Source organism: Uloborus diversus, unplaced genomic scaffold (genome assembly GCF_026930045.1).
Source record: "Uloborus diversus isolate 005 unplaced genomic scaffold, Udiv.v.3.1 scaffold_13, whole genome shotgun sequence".
Taxonomy (NCBI): Eukaryota; Metazoa; Arthropoda; class Arachnida; order Araneae; family Uloboridae; genus Uloborus; species Uloborus diversus.
In genome coordinates, this window is record NW_026557987.1 from 4198793 (window position 1) to 4214215 (window position 15423).

General features: G+C 38.4%; 1 protein-coding gene across 1 annotated transcript in view; it reads right to left on the reverse strand.

The window, feature by feature from the left end:
- The window catches only part of LOC129232627 (SPARC-related modular calcium-binding protein 2-like), an 83224-nt gene that overhangs the window by 42600 nt on the left and 25201 nt on the right, over window positions 1-15423 (reverse strand). The window contains exons 6-7 of the mRNA XM_054866759.1: window positions 8034-8126; window positions 7188-7436 (exon numbers count right to left, since the gene is read on the reverse strand). Coding sequence (XP_054722734.1) covers window positions 7188-7436; window positions 8034-8126 — 342 coding nt within the window. The remainder of the gene's footprint in view (window positions 1-7187; window positions 7437-8033; window positions 8127-15423) is intronic.

Sequence of the window (15423 nt, forward strand, 5' to 3'; positions counted from 1 at the left end):
AAATTGGGCAAATAATTTAGGATTATATTTATTCTCATAAATAATTTTTAGTGGTCTACTTTTTTTTTTTTTTCAAGTTTAGATTTGTTCTCTCCGAGGACTCCGCACAACTTTTATTGCGCATGGCTCTCGACACATTCAAAGTTTCAAGCATACTAGAACACAGAACACATATGGACAACGGACAGGACAAAACATGGCACAAACACAACCACAAACAAGGACAGACACGACACATATTGCACAAAAACACATGAATATGCAACAAAAGCAAAATATCACAAAATTCAATCAATCAACTAAAAGAGAAAATAAATAAAAATTCACAAATATTTTAACTGTGCCGTGATGTTCTGAATATTATAGAGTCCCTGCATTTAGAATAGGCCTGTCAAGGCCAATAACTTTCCAACACTCCAGCCTTTTCCCCTTCTGGTTGTCAAGGTTACGGCACAATGATGTGTTGCAGAAGCAACGTGGGGGAAAAGTTCACAGTGCCGCAATCAAGGCAACCAGAAGGAGAACATAGTGGAGAGGGAGCAAGTTACGTGGCCTTGACACGCCAATTCAAAATACATGGACTATAATCAGGTAAATTCAAATTTAAGCGAAACTAGTAACCGTACTGTTGCAGTAAGTGCAACGTCAACAGGCGCAAATAAAAAGTTTTAAAATAGGCAGACCGGTTTCGAGGACAATCGTCTCCTTCTTCTGTGCATACATAGTTGAGAAAAGCGGCTAGGTTTTCTCAGCCTGGCACTGACGAAGAAGCCAATTATTGTCCTCGAAACTGGCTCACCTACTTTAATGTCTTTATCTGAGCCCAGAGACGTTGTACTTGTTATAACATTGTCAGCGCAAAGTATTTGATTTTAGTTCTGAAACTAGTGGCACTAGCAAAAACATTGCTTAAAAAATGCATTTAACTTAAAATTTATCAAGGGTAAAAATGTGTCAATAAAATTCTCGAATCCGTAAATCCTCATGGCTCGGATTTCTGGACAATGCACTGTTTATTATGTTCTTTACTCAATTTAGAAAAAAAAAGCAATTACATCACTCAATTTCATTAGTTAAACAATCAAGGACTTACTTTTTAACTCCTGATGGGACTTTTTTCTTACTTTTTTTTTTTTTTTTTTTTTTGCTAACCTAGTGATTTTTCAGTTTTTGTTTTGAAATCAAATTTTGTTAGTCAATTTTGTTAGACATTCTGTTTTTGTGAATCGAACACAGAGTGTCAAACACTGAATTGTTTACGGGTATTTCGCAAAATAAAGCAAATAAGTAGCATCACAATAGGCGAACAACTTGAAAATTTTATCAAATTCCAATTTCTCAGACTTGGGACTGTTTTATTAGTGCGGAGGTTTTTAATACGAGAAGTAAATTTCTTCTGGTGGAAAAACTTTACTTGTGACACCGTTTAAACCATCAAATAATTCTTTATTTTCTCTTTTTCTTGAAGCGGTAATACCGAATTGTGGAAAGGACAACTTTTAGTAGATCCTCCCTTCCCCCCCCCCTTTTCCATCTTTTTTTTTTTTTTTTTTTGGAAATTACTGGGGAAAACAGTGGGCATTTAGTAAAATATCAGCATTTCAGACTTTACTTATGGGGTCAGAAAATTATAAATATTCTGTATGGAACGCTTAACAAAAGTCTTTTTTTTTTTTTTTTTTTTCCAAAATCCGAGTTTTTTTAATACATGTTTCGCAAGAGAACTTTTTATCAACTTTTTTACGTAGTTTTTCATAAAAAAATCTTAGTTTATAGCGTAGTGATACCTTTTGTTATTCAGAACATCACGACAAAACAGAACAAAGAATTTCTGAATACAACTGAAACCATTTCTTTAAAAACCATACAATATTATTAAGTACAGCTGGAATTAATCCCACACCATAAATCTGATAATCGATTTTGGCTCTCGCAATCGTATGCATTAAATTCATCACATGAATTTTGTCCAACAATAAATCATTTGACGCATCCTAATTTAGCAAAAAACAGCTTTCGGAAAAAAAGATTTTCATTTTGAACTGCAACTTCTGCACTACGGAACTAACATTAGATCAAAAAATCAGATCCATTGTAGTCAAGTTGATTTTATCTACATACATTGCTCAGTTTTAAGCTCATTTATGTATATAAAAAGGGATGCCTGTGTGTGTATGTGTTTGTTCTTTGTCCACATTCGCAGTTTAAGTCGGATTTTTGCCAAATTTAATATACAGTTGTCCTTTCTTGATGCTTAGGAATTCCCGTAGGGAGGATTTCATCTCCCTATGCGAGCAAAAAGCAATCATGGGGGGTGAGGGGTTCTTATAGAAATCCAGTTTTCGTCAGATCTTTGACAAACTTGGCACATAAGTTTTTTGATGCTCGGGAATTCATATATAGAGGGGGTGGGGTTCATCTCTCATTTGGGGCGAACCCCCCTCCTAGTAGGATTGATAGTGTGGTTCAAAAATCAAGTGTTCTGCAGTTGACAGACAAACCCCTCTTGCTGTGACATTGCGTTGAGAGGACTTCAAATAGAATGAATGACTGCGAATTGCATTGGCTTTTTTAATAAGACGCATTGCTCGAGAACCTAAATCTTAGTGCACAGCATAAATAGGGTTGACGAACCCTGCCACAGAGAGTCAAGACACTGAGCGCTCGTCTGATGTTTACGCGACGATAACGGCGTCGCGTGGCTCCACCAAAAACAGGGTTAAATGAATTGTTATTCGCGCCGTATCCGCTGCCCTTCACTTTGATTAGGATGTCTCGTGTTGTGCACAAACAAGGATGTATTTAACGCTTAAAGATCAGCAGAGAAGCGGTGTTTTCTTTCTTATCTTGATTTATATACATAGTTTCTCCTCCCCCCCCCCCATCCAGTGCAACTTTTCTTTTGCCTGTTCAATTATAGTGATACATTGCGACGTTCTTAATCAGTCTGCTCTTTTTCACAGCGAGATATTGTGAGGTTCTGAGAAGTTGAGCTCCTACTGTTAGACCACGGATTGTGTGTAATTCGGCAATCTGCCAAGTAAAGACTAATCCATCTGAATGAATCTAGCAGGGGAGAAGGGAAAATAACAATGGGATTTTCATGCACGCGTTTTGTAATGTCACTAGTACCTTATTCATTTATTGCATTCTCAAGAATAAAATAGGGGAAACAAAAATAGTTACCATGGAAACAACAAAAAGAAAATAAATATTTTCATTTCGTTCAGTAACGTAAAAGCAAAATGGTAAGCTCAAAACTTCGTTGTGAATAAATAAATCAATTCATTTTTGCCGTGAGAATATACATCGAATATACTTTAGATTTAAAATATGCTGCTGTGAGCAAATTTTCATTTTTACAAAACTAAGGCTAAATAATAGAGAAGCAAAAGTGAACATCTGAAACAAACCAACTAACAGCCCTATAAAGTAATAGATACGTCCATTTTCGCCTGTAAACCGGATATTAGCCTTTCCATGTAATAGATGGTCAAACAATATCTGAATGTTTTCCCCTGTTTCGGAAAATAGGGAAGGGTAATTGGTGCTAAGTTGAGTTGAGAAACTTTCTTAGCAGGTTTTCAAAAATATTCCAACTAAAATCCGAGCCAACAACACGTCTATTTTTCACTAAACTCCCCTAAAACAGGTAAACATAGTCAAGGTCACAGCTCAACTAACCAGAGCTGCACTATACGTCTTTTTCTTTCTCCGATACGTGTCCTATCTTCATATAATTCAGTCCTCGCCAGGGGAAAAATATCTGCTTCTATAAACAAAAAATGTCCTTCAGTTGAAATGATTTTTTCGACCCTTTCTAGTTTTGGGGGGAAGAGCGGTGTCCATTTATGAAACAATTTTTAAGTTTCACCTCCTCTGAATTACAGGGAACTTTGCAGGGTTTTCAAATTAGAGGCTTTCTCAAGTAGCTCAAACTCTATGATGCAGGAGTTGTCAACCTGGAGACCTACCCCACCCCTAGGGGCGTAGAAGAATTTCAAAGGGGGATTTGAATGTATACCAAAAATAAGAAAAAGTAAAACCATCTACAATTCACTCAATTTTTGAGATCACCTGTAAATATTTTCCGACATTTTCATCGTTTTTGAAGTTTTTGGTGCAGTTTTCATCCAAATGTCCCTGCGAATTTGCAGACATAAACTCAAAATATCGAGCAAGGATGGGCATTAAAAGCGACCAAAAGTGCACTTTTTACACAAGTTACGCAACCTAATATTGAAAAACTTATCAAGTGCAAACAGTAGTAATCCTTCTATTGGCGGTTGTGAAAGTGACTGGTATAATATGCCAGCCTCGCCTAGATCCTCGACTACTTCAGTTATATTTGTATTTAGTTCCTTGCTTTTTTGTGTTCTAATAAAAATCAGTTCAAAATAAATTATGGGTAGTAATATTAAGTTTTGAATTTGAAATTATCTATATTTTTATTCAATACCTATTTCAACTACCCCAAATAGCTTCAGTTACGAATTTTGATTGTATTAACCACAAAAGGTGGTCTTACGGCGGTAGGGGCTGTGATCCCACATCAGTGTTAAAGGGGGGGGGTGCAGATCTTAAAAGGTTGACAGCTTCTGGTTCTACGCAATAAGTTCCTCGCCTGCCCCGAATTCTGAACTTGACAAATCTATACTCATTAATAAGGATTATTTATTATGAGTCGAAATGCCCATCAGGTCCTTATCAAGCAAGGGTGATGCCCAAGTCGTGATAACATTTGGTGCCATTCTCACTAGAAAATTCGCACGCTTCATAAGTACGAGTATAATAGTTGTTTCAAAAAAGGGGAAGAAAAAAATAGAAATGTATCCTATTTTATTGCAACTATAACTATGGTGCACAGGCATACGGACTTGCTGAACTGTGCGTCAATCAGGTCTTGACACCCTTCCTCCAGACTCCAGAAAAAAAAAAAAAAAAATCCGTCTGCGTTCACTTGTAATTTACCGATTACAGAGAGAAAAAATTTAATGCAATTACAGCAGTTCACCAATAAATGAAAATCTTTCTTCAAAAAATCTGTTTTCGATTAAAAAGTATGCTTCATTAATTGTTTTTTAGAAAACCGTCGTCTTTTTTATAAGGATGCTCATGTACCTCGGCCTATCAGTTTAAAAACTTGAGTAGATTTGTTCCTCCGAGGAACAACCAATAGGGTATTTTTAGCACTATTCACAGTTGAGTAACTTCTGTTTTCATGTGCCAAGCATGAAACAAATAACCGGAATAAATTAACCTATGTAATAATGTCTAAATGCTGTCAATATTAAAGCAATGTAAAATATCAATTTCTAATTACATTCCTGTCATATTTAACGATTGCAATCTTTTGAAATTAAAATAACAGAAAAACTGTCGACCCGAGCAAATAGATTGAGCATGAAACATCGAATTAGAAAGTCGAATCGGAACTAGAGCAAACGTATCAAACCAATCAAAAACAAGGAAATGCCTTGTATTTCCTCATGAAACTTTTGATTAGGTAAAACTCTGGTAGGGATGAATTCCTGCCGCCATGTTCAAATATCATGGCCGTGACGCGTATAAGCAAACTTTACTCGGCTAGGGACCTTAGGGACCTTGTATAGCTTGACCACGAAAAGAAGGCAGGTGACCTTGAAGCAAAAACATTATTTGCATCATTTGCAATAGGTTGTCTGTAATTACTTTGAACTAGATAAGATTAGCGAGACCATGCGTCTTACTATTCGGTGCTTTCTGGCAGATTCTACTAATTACGAATGATACAAATGATGTTTCGCTTCAACGTCATCCGCCTTCTTTTCGTGGTCAAGCTTTAATAGTTGAGGGACTCCTGATTGGCCAGTCGATGCAAATTTGTTAGCCATGTTTTTCCCCCCTTCCAACGGATATGAATAAATTTCGTTCTTCAGAAGTTCAGAATTTCCCATTCGAACGTTTTGAATCCCCCTCTTCGTTTAGAATAATGTCCAAAAGATATTATTTCGAAAATAAACAGTAATAAGAGTATGCAAAACAAGTTGGAAATAATATGTGGGACGTTTTCACGTGTTAACCAATCAGCAGTCTCTCAAATTTTTGCATGGTCTGCAGCAAAGTAAAGATTGTTTATATGCGACCGTGTGATACAAACAACGACTACACAACCACAGTAAAAATGGTACACTTCCTTATTATAGCGGCCTTCTGGATTACAGCACTAATTAACTGAAACCTGGGGTTACCTTCTTTCAAAATTGCATTTGGGGAATGTGGGGCAAAAGTGAAATAATGAAATATTTACTGTTTTTAGCGACACTAATAAATATAATTTCCAAAATGTAATACTCATGCTGTAATATTTTGCTCTAAGTGAAAAATTATTGCTATGGTAAAATGATAGAATTCTTGAATTTTAACACTTTAAGTATCAATTGGTACCTACTAATATTCTGAGCAGTCTTTATTTAGTCAATATCAAGCTTGTGTGTATTTTAAGTGTTTTGTACAATTGGTCAAGTGTATGCAATGCAAAGTGGATGAGGCAAAACAAAATAGTTGTCCATTTCGTCATTAACATTAAATTATAAGGTCTTAAAGAGTGCGCAAACATTAAGAAATGACGCCAAATTCTGCATATTTTGGCAAGTAATGGGATACATCTTTCACACGCTTTGCAGATGGATGCCCTGCCACATGCAGAAGATAAAATCGCGAGGAACTGCCGATTTCTTTGAATTTGGCGCTTTTCTCAAAATTTTGGCAGACATTAAGACTATGTCTCGATAACGCAGCACGACGGGCAAGGTTTTTTTTTTTTTTTTTTTTTTTGGCAAAAAAAAAAGAAAAAATAATAATAATAATAATAATAATAATAATAATATATTCTTTCGATTGCTACCTACATGAACTTTTTCATTGCAGCACTAAGCGTGTGGTTCCCTAGTTAGCATCTTAGTAATAATTCATTCGATTGGGGGAGGGGGGTGGGGAGATAGCATTAGTTATTGTCAAGTGGTCACATTAAGCAAGTTCAGCTGTAATTATTTACACATTCCTGCTTCACGAGCTCAGCTATATTGTAGTTCTAATCTTGGCGCAAAATAGTCAAGAAAGCCTTTGGTTCGCTATAGTAAGGAAGTACCTCAAAAATAATTAATCAACAAAGGGCCTTCCTTTCACGAAGGCACAGGACCACTTACTGTTGATATCGACACCGACGCAGACAGACCATTCGGACCTGGAAATCTTCTTGTCCTGGTCAAGATCACAGAATTTGGCGAAGGTCTTGGCGCAAGATTTGGGCTTCACGATCCTCTTGGCCATCCGGCGCAGGTCCCGGATCTCCTTCCTCTTCAGGTAGGTGTCTCCGTTGTCGTCTAGCTCGTCGAACTTCCACTGGATCACCTGTTTCTCGTGAGTGTCTCTCAAAGGATCGTCTCCGGGTGACACTAGGTTAAAAAACAGAAAAGTTTTATAGTCTCAAGATCCCACTGAAAATTTCTACACATTTATTTTTATAAACAAATACAATTTTCGTGCACAATTATTATAATAAGAGGAATAAGTTTCTGCCTTCTGCCGGGTTACATATAAGCAACTTTTACTTTGCTAGAGACCATGTAAAAATTTGGAGACTGCCGAGTGGCTACCACGTTAAAACGTCACGTATCTCATTAAAGGCTTTTTTTACATGCTTTAACTATTATTTCATTCCGAAAGAATTTGTTACAGATTTTTTCGGGGGGGGGGGGCGTGATTCGTAATCCTTTTGCTGAGTCCCAAAAATAAAACACGGGGAAGGGTAGTTTTTTAAAAAACTTTCGGCCATATGTTAGGCAACCTGTGAGAAACGTATTGCACATATAATAATTTTAATTAAAAAAATGTTCAAAAAAAAAAAAAAAACAGATTGGAGTAGAAATTTGTAGGATGTTATATTGTTAGCAAAGTGGGAACAGAACTTCTTTAAAAAACATATTAGCAAAGAGTTAGCGTCAGACAGATAAATTGAATTTCCGTCATCCAAAGATTCGGAATTCACTTACCGGTGATTGTCGAGTGTGGAACTCTGTTATACTCCGACTGGAAGATGTCGATGAGGTTGGCATTGAAACTGGCTCGGTCATTGGAACTGCAACCTGTTGGACAGGGCAATGAGAACAAAATTATAGTTAGAAACACAATATGATCTCAAGCTAAAAGAAAAATTTACTTAAATCCTGTTGTACTCAGGAATGTGGAATCGGAGGGAAAATGATCGGCTTCAACTCTGGGAATTTTAGAACCTTCGACTCCGACTTCTTTATCCCAAATTCAGTCCAACTCCGACTCTGCAAGCATTAGAAGAGTCGCTGTCTTTGATGGGAAAATGACAGACTTCGACTCTTGAAATTGTCAACTTTCGACTCCTACTCCGCATTCCTGGCTATAGTAATTATCATCACTTTACACTACCTGATTTGGCGAAAAGGATTTGAAATATAAAGTATTTTAAAGTAACTTACATACAGTGGACGCCGGTTAATTGAATCAGTGGTAAATTGAATTATAATGAATCAAATCGTCAAAAACAGAACAATATCCAACAGTATAGAATTAGCCACATTATTGAATCAGCCGCTTTATGGAATCAAAACTGTTTAGAACAAACGTTATTCTTATAAGCGGCGACCACTGCATTACAAAACAGCACAAGCGTAAGCTCATGCAAATTGCACTGATAATTTTACAGAAAGCATGGAAAATTAAAAAAGAAGAAAGTAGGTAAGAAAATTATAAACTGAGAATGTGGTTCTTCTCACTTCTTGAAGCGTATTGTATTAATGTTTAGTTTAACAACTGTTTTTCAGAACCCACTTTCTGAGTATTTATCTTCAAATTTGTAACATGAAGAAAATTTAGCATTAGGGAAATGAAAGGATTGGCTGCAACTTCTGGAGTGTTTTGAAACAGTTCTGACATTCTTCGGAAGGTGTGACTTTCGATTTGTAATACTGGACACAGTGGGTCACACGGGTCAGTCCCATGGTCCGTACGTTGGACATCACCCGGTCTAAAACTCGCACCAACTTTCGCAATGGGAGTGTTCCTGGTCTTCCTCCAGGCAGGCAGCTTTCTCGCAAGGTGGTCGGAGCCGAGCCCCTGTCCCTCCCCTCCAGGGGCGGATTCAAGGGAGGGTCAAAGGATCAGCTGACCCCCCTGTGAGAAGAATTTTATTACGATCATTTTTAAAGTTCAGTTCTTTAGATTTGAAAAAACAGTGCATGGAATCAATGCCAATCTTTTTTTTTTCTTGGATCTGCAACGTATTTCTTCTCAATGCATCATAATTCAAGGGATTGACTATGTTCGTTTACTGGTCTACTGCTATTTTGAGGTTCTTTTTTTTTTTTTTCATTTTCAAAAGAATAATCATCTCTGACGAATTAAGCGTTTTTCAGAGCACTCTTCCATCTCAAAAGACATCTGTGTGTGCGTGTGCTTTTTGAAACATAACCAACCTGTCTGCCTAAAGAAAGGTGACTTTTTATAAAAATTTGAGGGACTATGATCCATGGTGTCAGTCGCACCATTGGAAGTTTTAGGAGCAGGGAGGCAGGTGGCAATTTGAAAGGGTTTTTGTCTCATTTGGGGTGGGGGGGGGGGCGCCGCAGCATATGAGGGGTGCTCCATCACCCTTGGAGCGATGGGCAGATTTGCTTAACTGATACTTTTTTACAATGGAGATTTGTCCATTGAAACTGGACCCCCCTTACAAAACTCTCTGGATCCGCCCCTGCTCCCCTCTGAAATAAACTTCATCTGGTGTCGAGCAGTCTGATGAGGTTCTTGACACCGACACCGAACAACCAAACCAACCTCTCATAACTGCCGTTTGTTTTGAAAGATAAGGCATCTTTACCAATAGTCAATTTCATCAGCAAGGGTCGTCTGTTTCATCAGTCTGATGAGGTTCTTGACACCGACACCGAACAACCAAACCAACCTCTCATAACTGCCGTTTGTTTTGAAAGATAAGGCATCTTTAGCAATTGTCAATTTCATCAACAAGGGTCGGCTGTTTCATCAAGTCGTCTGTTTCATCAAGTCGTCTGTTTCATCAGTCTGATGAGGTTCTCGACCGCCGCACTCAGCCGTGCGGGGGGCCCGCTACGCGGACCCCCCGGGCGGTGGAACCTAAGGCCTACGGCTAAGAGGTGGGGTGCGTGCGGAGAAAAGTCTGATGAGGTTCTTGACACCGACCAACCAAACCAACCTCTCATAACTGCCGTTTGTTTTGAAAGATAAGGCATCTTTAGCAATTGTCAATTTCATCAACAAGGGTCGTCTGTTTCATCAAGTCGTCTGTTTCATCAGTCTGATGAGGTTCTTGACACCGACACCGAACAACCAAACCAACCTCTCATAACTGCCGTTTGTTTTGAAAGATAAGGCATCTTTAGCAATTGTCAATTTCATCAACAAGGGTCGTCTGTTTCATCAGTCTGATGAGGTTCTTGACACCGACACCGAACAACCAAACCAACCTCTCATAACTGCCGTTTGTTTTGAAAGACAAGGCATCTTTAGCAATTGTCAATTTCATCAGCAAGGGTCGTCTGTTTCATCAAGTCGTCTGTTTCATCAGTCTGATGAGGTTCTTGACACCGACACCGAACAACCAAACCAACTTCTCATAACTGCCGTTTGTTTTGAAAGATAAGGCATCTTTAGCAATTGTCAATTTCATCAACAAGGGTCTTCTGCTTCATCTGAATTAGAACGGAGGCCTAACGTCGCTTGACTCAGTCTTATTCACTTCTGTGAGCGTGAATCCGAACCTCAAAAAGAGCAATCTCCGTTCACTCGGATCTTGCAAAGTCCATGGAAAACATTTAGCTGGCGAACTAGTTCGATAACTGAACATGTGGTTCTCACGCTGAACACGACCTTTGACTCGTCAGCTGAAAACGACAGCCAGCTCGTACTAAGGCCAGGGGTGGACTGGACACACGTTATAATTTTCGGGAGGGGAAGGGGGCATACGGAAAAATATAGTTTTGAGTTCCGGAAAATTTCTGGAGCTGTTTCGGTGTCAATAAAAAGCACCAACTCAGTAAGAAATAAGGCACCTAGTCGGGCATGCACTTGTTTCATTGATTTCAGAAGTAACGAAAGGAAGTATTATTTCCAATATTTACTGAAATTGATAATCGATGAAATAAAAAGATTACGTCAAATACTTACATTTCATTCACAAAGTATCTGATTACAACGCATGACAACGTGTTTGCTTAATATTTCATATCCGTTCACTTGAATACAATTGTTAAATTTTGAACACATACGATAATTAAAGATAAATAAAACTGTCGGCAATTTAGGGGTGGGATCATGCCACCCATGACCCTCTCCTTGTATCCGCCCCTGACCGACAAACGTCCTTCGGCCTGGAAGAATTTCGATGGTGTCGGTCTGACTGAGTAGCTGATTCAGTTGGGGTGAAGTGAATTGGACGGAAATGTTTCCCCTAAACTGAACTCATAAAACCCCTAAATGGCGTCAGAAAGTCACGTGATCCTTTGTGACGTCACACATGGGATAAAAGATCACGTGACCATTGCTATCTTTCGTTGCTGAGTTGAATAAAATCATTTTTATCCTATTTTTTTTTTTTTTGTCATTTCTGATCAAAACCAATGGTTTCAAAGGCGCAAAAAGTAAACGTAAGTAAAAAAATGCATGAAACAATCGAAAAATAGCATTTTCATAGGCAAAAGAAGAACGTTTTTACTTAATGAAACCCTAAAATATAAACCCCTAAATTTACCCCTAAAAAAATCCCATTGTAAAATTTTTCCCCTAAATTTAGGGGGGAAACCCCTAAGTTGGCAACCCTGAAGTGAGATCGGAAAGCATGACGTGCAAATCGGACGATAACCAGTCGATAACGTTCAGCTGCTGGAAGGCGTCCAAATCGAACGCGACCTTGGAGGGAAGTCGAACTTTTTGTCCGTGATCAACATATCGACCTCTTGCCTTCTTGTGACACATATTGTTCGGGCCACCCTTTCCTTTGTTTCCTATCGCGGGACGTTGAACGCGACCGAAACAAGATGACAAACCATGAAACATTCTAATACATTTTTCGCAATACTGTAGACCCTCGTTTTACGCGGGGGTTACGTTCCACGGAAATGCCGCGTAAATCGAAACCTAATAGTAGTGTTAAAATAGGGGTTTGGTCCCATGAATAACAAAATACTTCATTCTAGTGATGACTAATTGTATAACAAGTTTTAATGCAAACTTATATCGACTTTTATGCACAACATATGCATAAATTTAACATAAATTAATTTCGTGTTCTGTTTATAAAGAGGAGCTGACAATGATAGTCTTTTGGCAGTCATTAATAATTTTTCTCTGTTATTCTTTGCAGAGCATTAACGCATCCATGACCACTTGTGTCACACATTTCCATGATAGAATCTTCCTTCACTAACAAATCAGAAAGATCATTGCTATAGTCTAGGAATGGCGTAAAGTTTTCAATGTGAACGTTTTTGGTTGTGCGTCACGGATGTCGGTATCCTCGTTGGTTTTGGCTTCCTTTGTCACTCCTAAAAGCTCTTCTTCCAGTGAGTTTAATAACTTTACTTCTGGAAAAAGCTTTGGAACTAATCGCGTAGAATGTCTCCACTGCTCCAAGCTCAATTATTAGCACGCCAAAATGCAGTTTATTACGTGTAATTTGCAATCTTTAGGCGTTGGAATTTGAAAGGGGGAAAAATGTTATCTGTTTGCATTGTCCCATCCGCGTAAAACCGAAACGCATCCGCGTAAAATAAAATAAAAGTGTCTAATCTTAAACCGCGTATAATCGAAACCGCGTAAAACGAGGATCTACTGCACGTAGACCTGCTAATTCGAACTGAGACCGTCTGAACAAATTTCGTTAAGATGAGAGCTCGAAAAAGTTATTGAATAAATTTGACGGAACAAGTGTTTGCAACAAAATTAATTAAAAAAATACATTCTGTCTAAGGATGTTCCTTTGTTTTTGTCAGAATGAAATAGCAACTAAATCAATGTGCACTGCATGAATTTTTCCTTTGAGGATGAGCTGATGACTGAAGAAATTTCGTCAACGTTTTAAGCCAAATAACTTCTAAAACTAATTTAGTAAAGCATCCTTCATTAGTTTTGTTTCTGTCGTAATGATGAATGAAGCAAATTTCTTTGTGTGAACTTTTTCATAATTTACGAAATGATGATTGAAGGAATTTCATTGACACGAGATCCATACTAAGTACTACATCATTTTATTTCTCAGTCTCTTCGCCAAAGTAACATTCGTAACAGTAATTAATGAAAAGCATGTTCTATCAAAAAGTATCCTTCATCATCAGTTCTGTTTTTGCAATGTTCAATGAAGCAATTATCATTGTAATGCATAAAATGATGAATGGAGGGAATTGAGAATGAATTGATGAATGTTACGGTGAGTGGCCCCCTTCAAATTCAATGTTCCGTTCTTGTGAAATAAAATGTGGAAAGTCCATTTATTTCGAATTTTTAGTTTTCATTTCTACCCAGGGTTAAGGTTTCAATCTTCCCAGCAAAAAATTATTTTTCGATCGATCATTAATTTGAAATTCTGAAAAGTGTGGGGTCAATACCCCTTTACTTTTGGAAGCAAGGTGTCTGTTGCCCTCCCCCCTCCTGCCCCCGTACGAGCCACTTATACAAGCACTGATGCAACCAAAACCCTCTCTCCGACAGAGGAAAAATCGGGCTAGCGGTCGGCAGTGAGTGAAATTTGATTTCATATAAATTCACTCAAAAAAGGTTTTGTGGAGAAAGCGTGTAAAATCCCTTACAAGCATCAACAAGACAACAAGATTTCAAACTAACTTTCGATTTCTTTACCTTCTTCCCCCTCCCCCAAGATAAGAAAAAGAAAGAAAATCATTAAATTTAATTGAAGTTGGAATTTTTCAATATGCTTTGGGAAGAATGATCGAGAGAATCGAAAGAATCTTTACATGCAGCGACAAGACAACAACTTTTCTTACCAAGTTTCAATTATCCCCCCCCTCCCCCAAGATAAGAAAGGGAAGGAAAATCATTAAATTTAATTGAAGTTAGAATTTTTCAATATGCTTTGGGAAGAATGATCGAGAGAATCGAAAGAATCTTTACATGCAGCGACAAGACAACAACTTTTCTTACCAAGTTTCAACTATCCCCCCCCCCCCCCAGATAAGGAAGGGAAGGAAAATCATTAAATTTAATACCTCCGGCAAGCGTTTTGAAATTTCAAGCATGAAAAAGTGAGGAGTCACAAGTTCAAGCCGCGGTATCCGATTTTCCTTTTAATGTCCACTCTACCCGAACACGAAACCCATTAATAACTCTCCGCACTTTAAAAGTCTTGTCTGCTGGCCCATCCCCTCCCCGAAACCGTAACCGCTCCTTCCGGGCGTCTGCGCGAGGGCAGAGATCAGCATTCCGAATCGTCTGCGGACCCATCCTCTCTGCGATCGATGTCGTAAAGAAGACCCGTCACTGGCGTAACCACTTTTTTTTTCTTTCCTCTCTCTTTCAGAAAACGCGTGAACGACCGAAAAAGGCGCCAAAAGGGGGAGACGAAAGCACTGATATTCCATTTTCCGAGAGTTTTTGTTGTTCCGAGTGGTTCCGTAACCCGCCCACGCACGATCGCTCGACAGAAAGTCCATGGGATGAACTGAAAAGAAAGGAAGCAGATCTTTTTCTTGGTTATCAGGGCCGAGGGTGCCCACCGGGGGGGGGGGGGATATTGGCGCAAGTTGCGCGATCAAGATTTTTGGGTGGAATTTTTAATTTTTTACTTCCTTTTACAAAAAGGAAGTATTGTATTCGCGAAAAAATTTCCACTCAAAAATCGGCCTTAATTTCCATTTTTCTCAGCCCCGAATGAATGTTGAGGTTTTTTTTTTTTTTGACCCAATCACACGTGGATATATACCTAGGAACATATAGACACCTGAGATATCCATTTTGACGACCCCCGAGTTAATTACAACGAATTTTATCGTGACGTCTGTATGCATGTATGAATGTGCGTATGTATCTCGCATAACTCAAAAACAGTATGTCCTAGAAAGTTGAAATTTGGTACGTAGACTCCTAGTGGGGTCTAGTTGTGCACCTTCCCTTTTGGTTGCATTCGGATGTTCCTAAGGGGGTCTTTTGCCTCTTTTTGGGGGGAAATCATTGTTAATTTCGACGTAAACTCAAGTTGAGTTATAATTTGTCAGACACTTGGCGATATATCGCCAGTCTTTTTGTCGCCAAGTTTTGTCCCCAACTTGGTGACAAATTTGGCGATTTTTTTTTATTTTTAAATTTGGTTTCAATTTGACCACTGCTGGTGATATTTGGCGAGTAAACAATTGAATCGCATTAAAA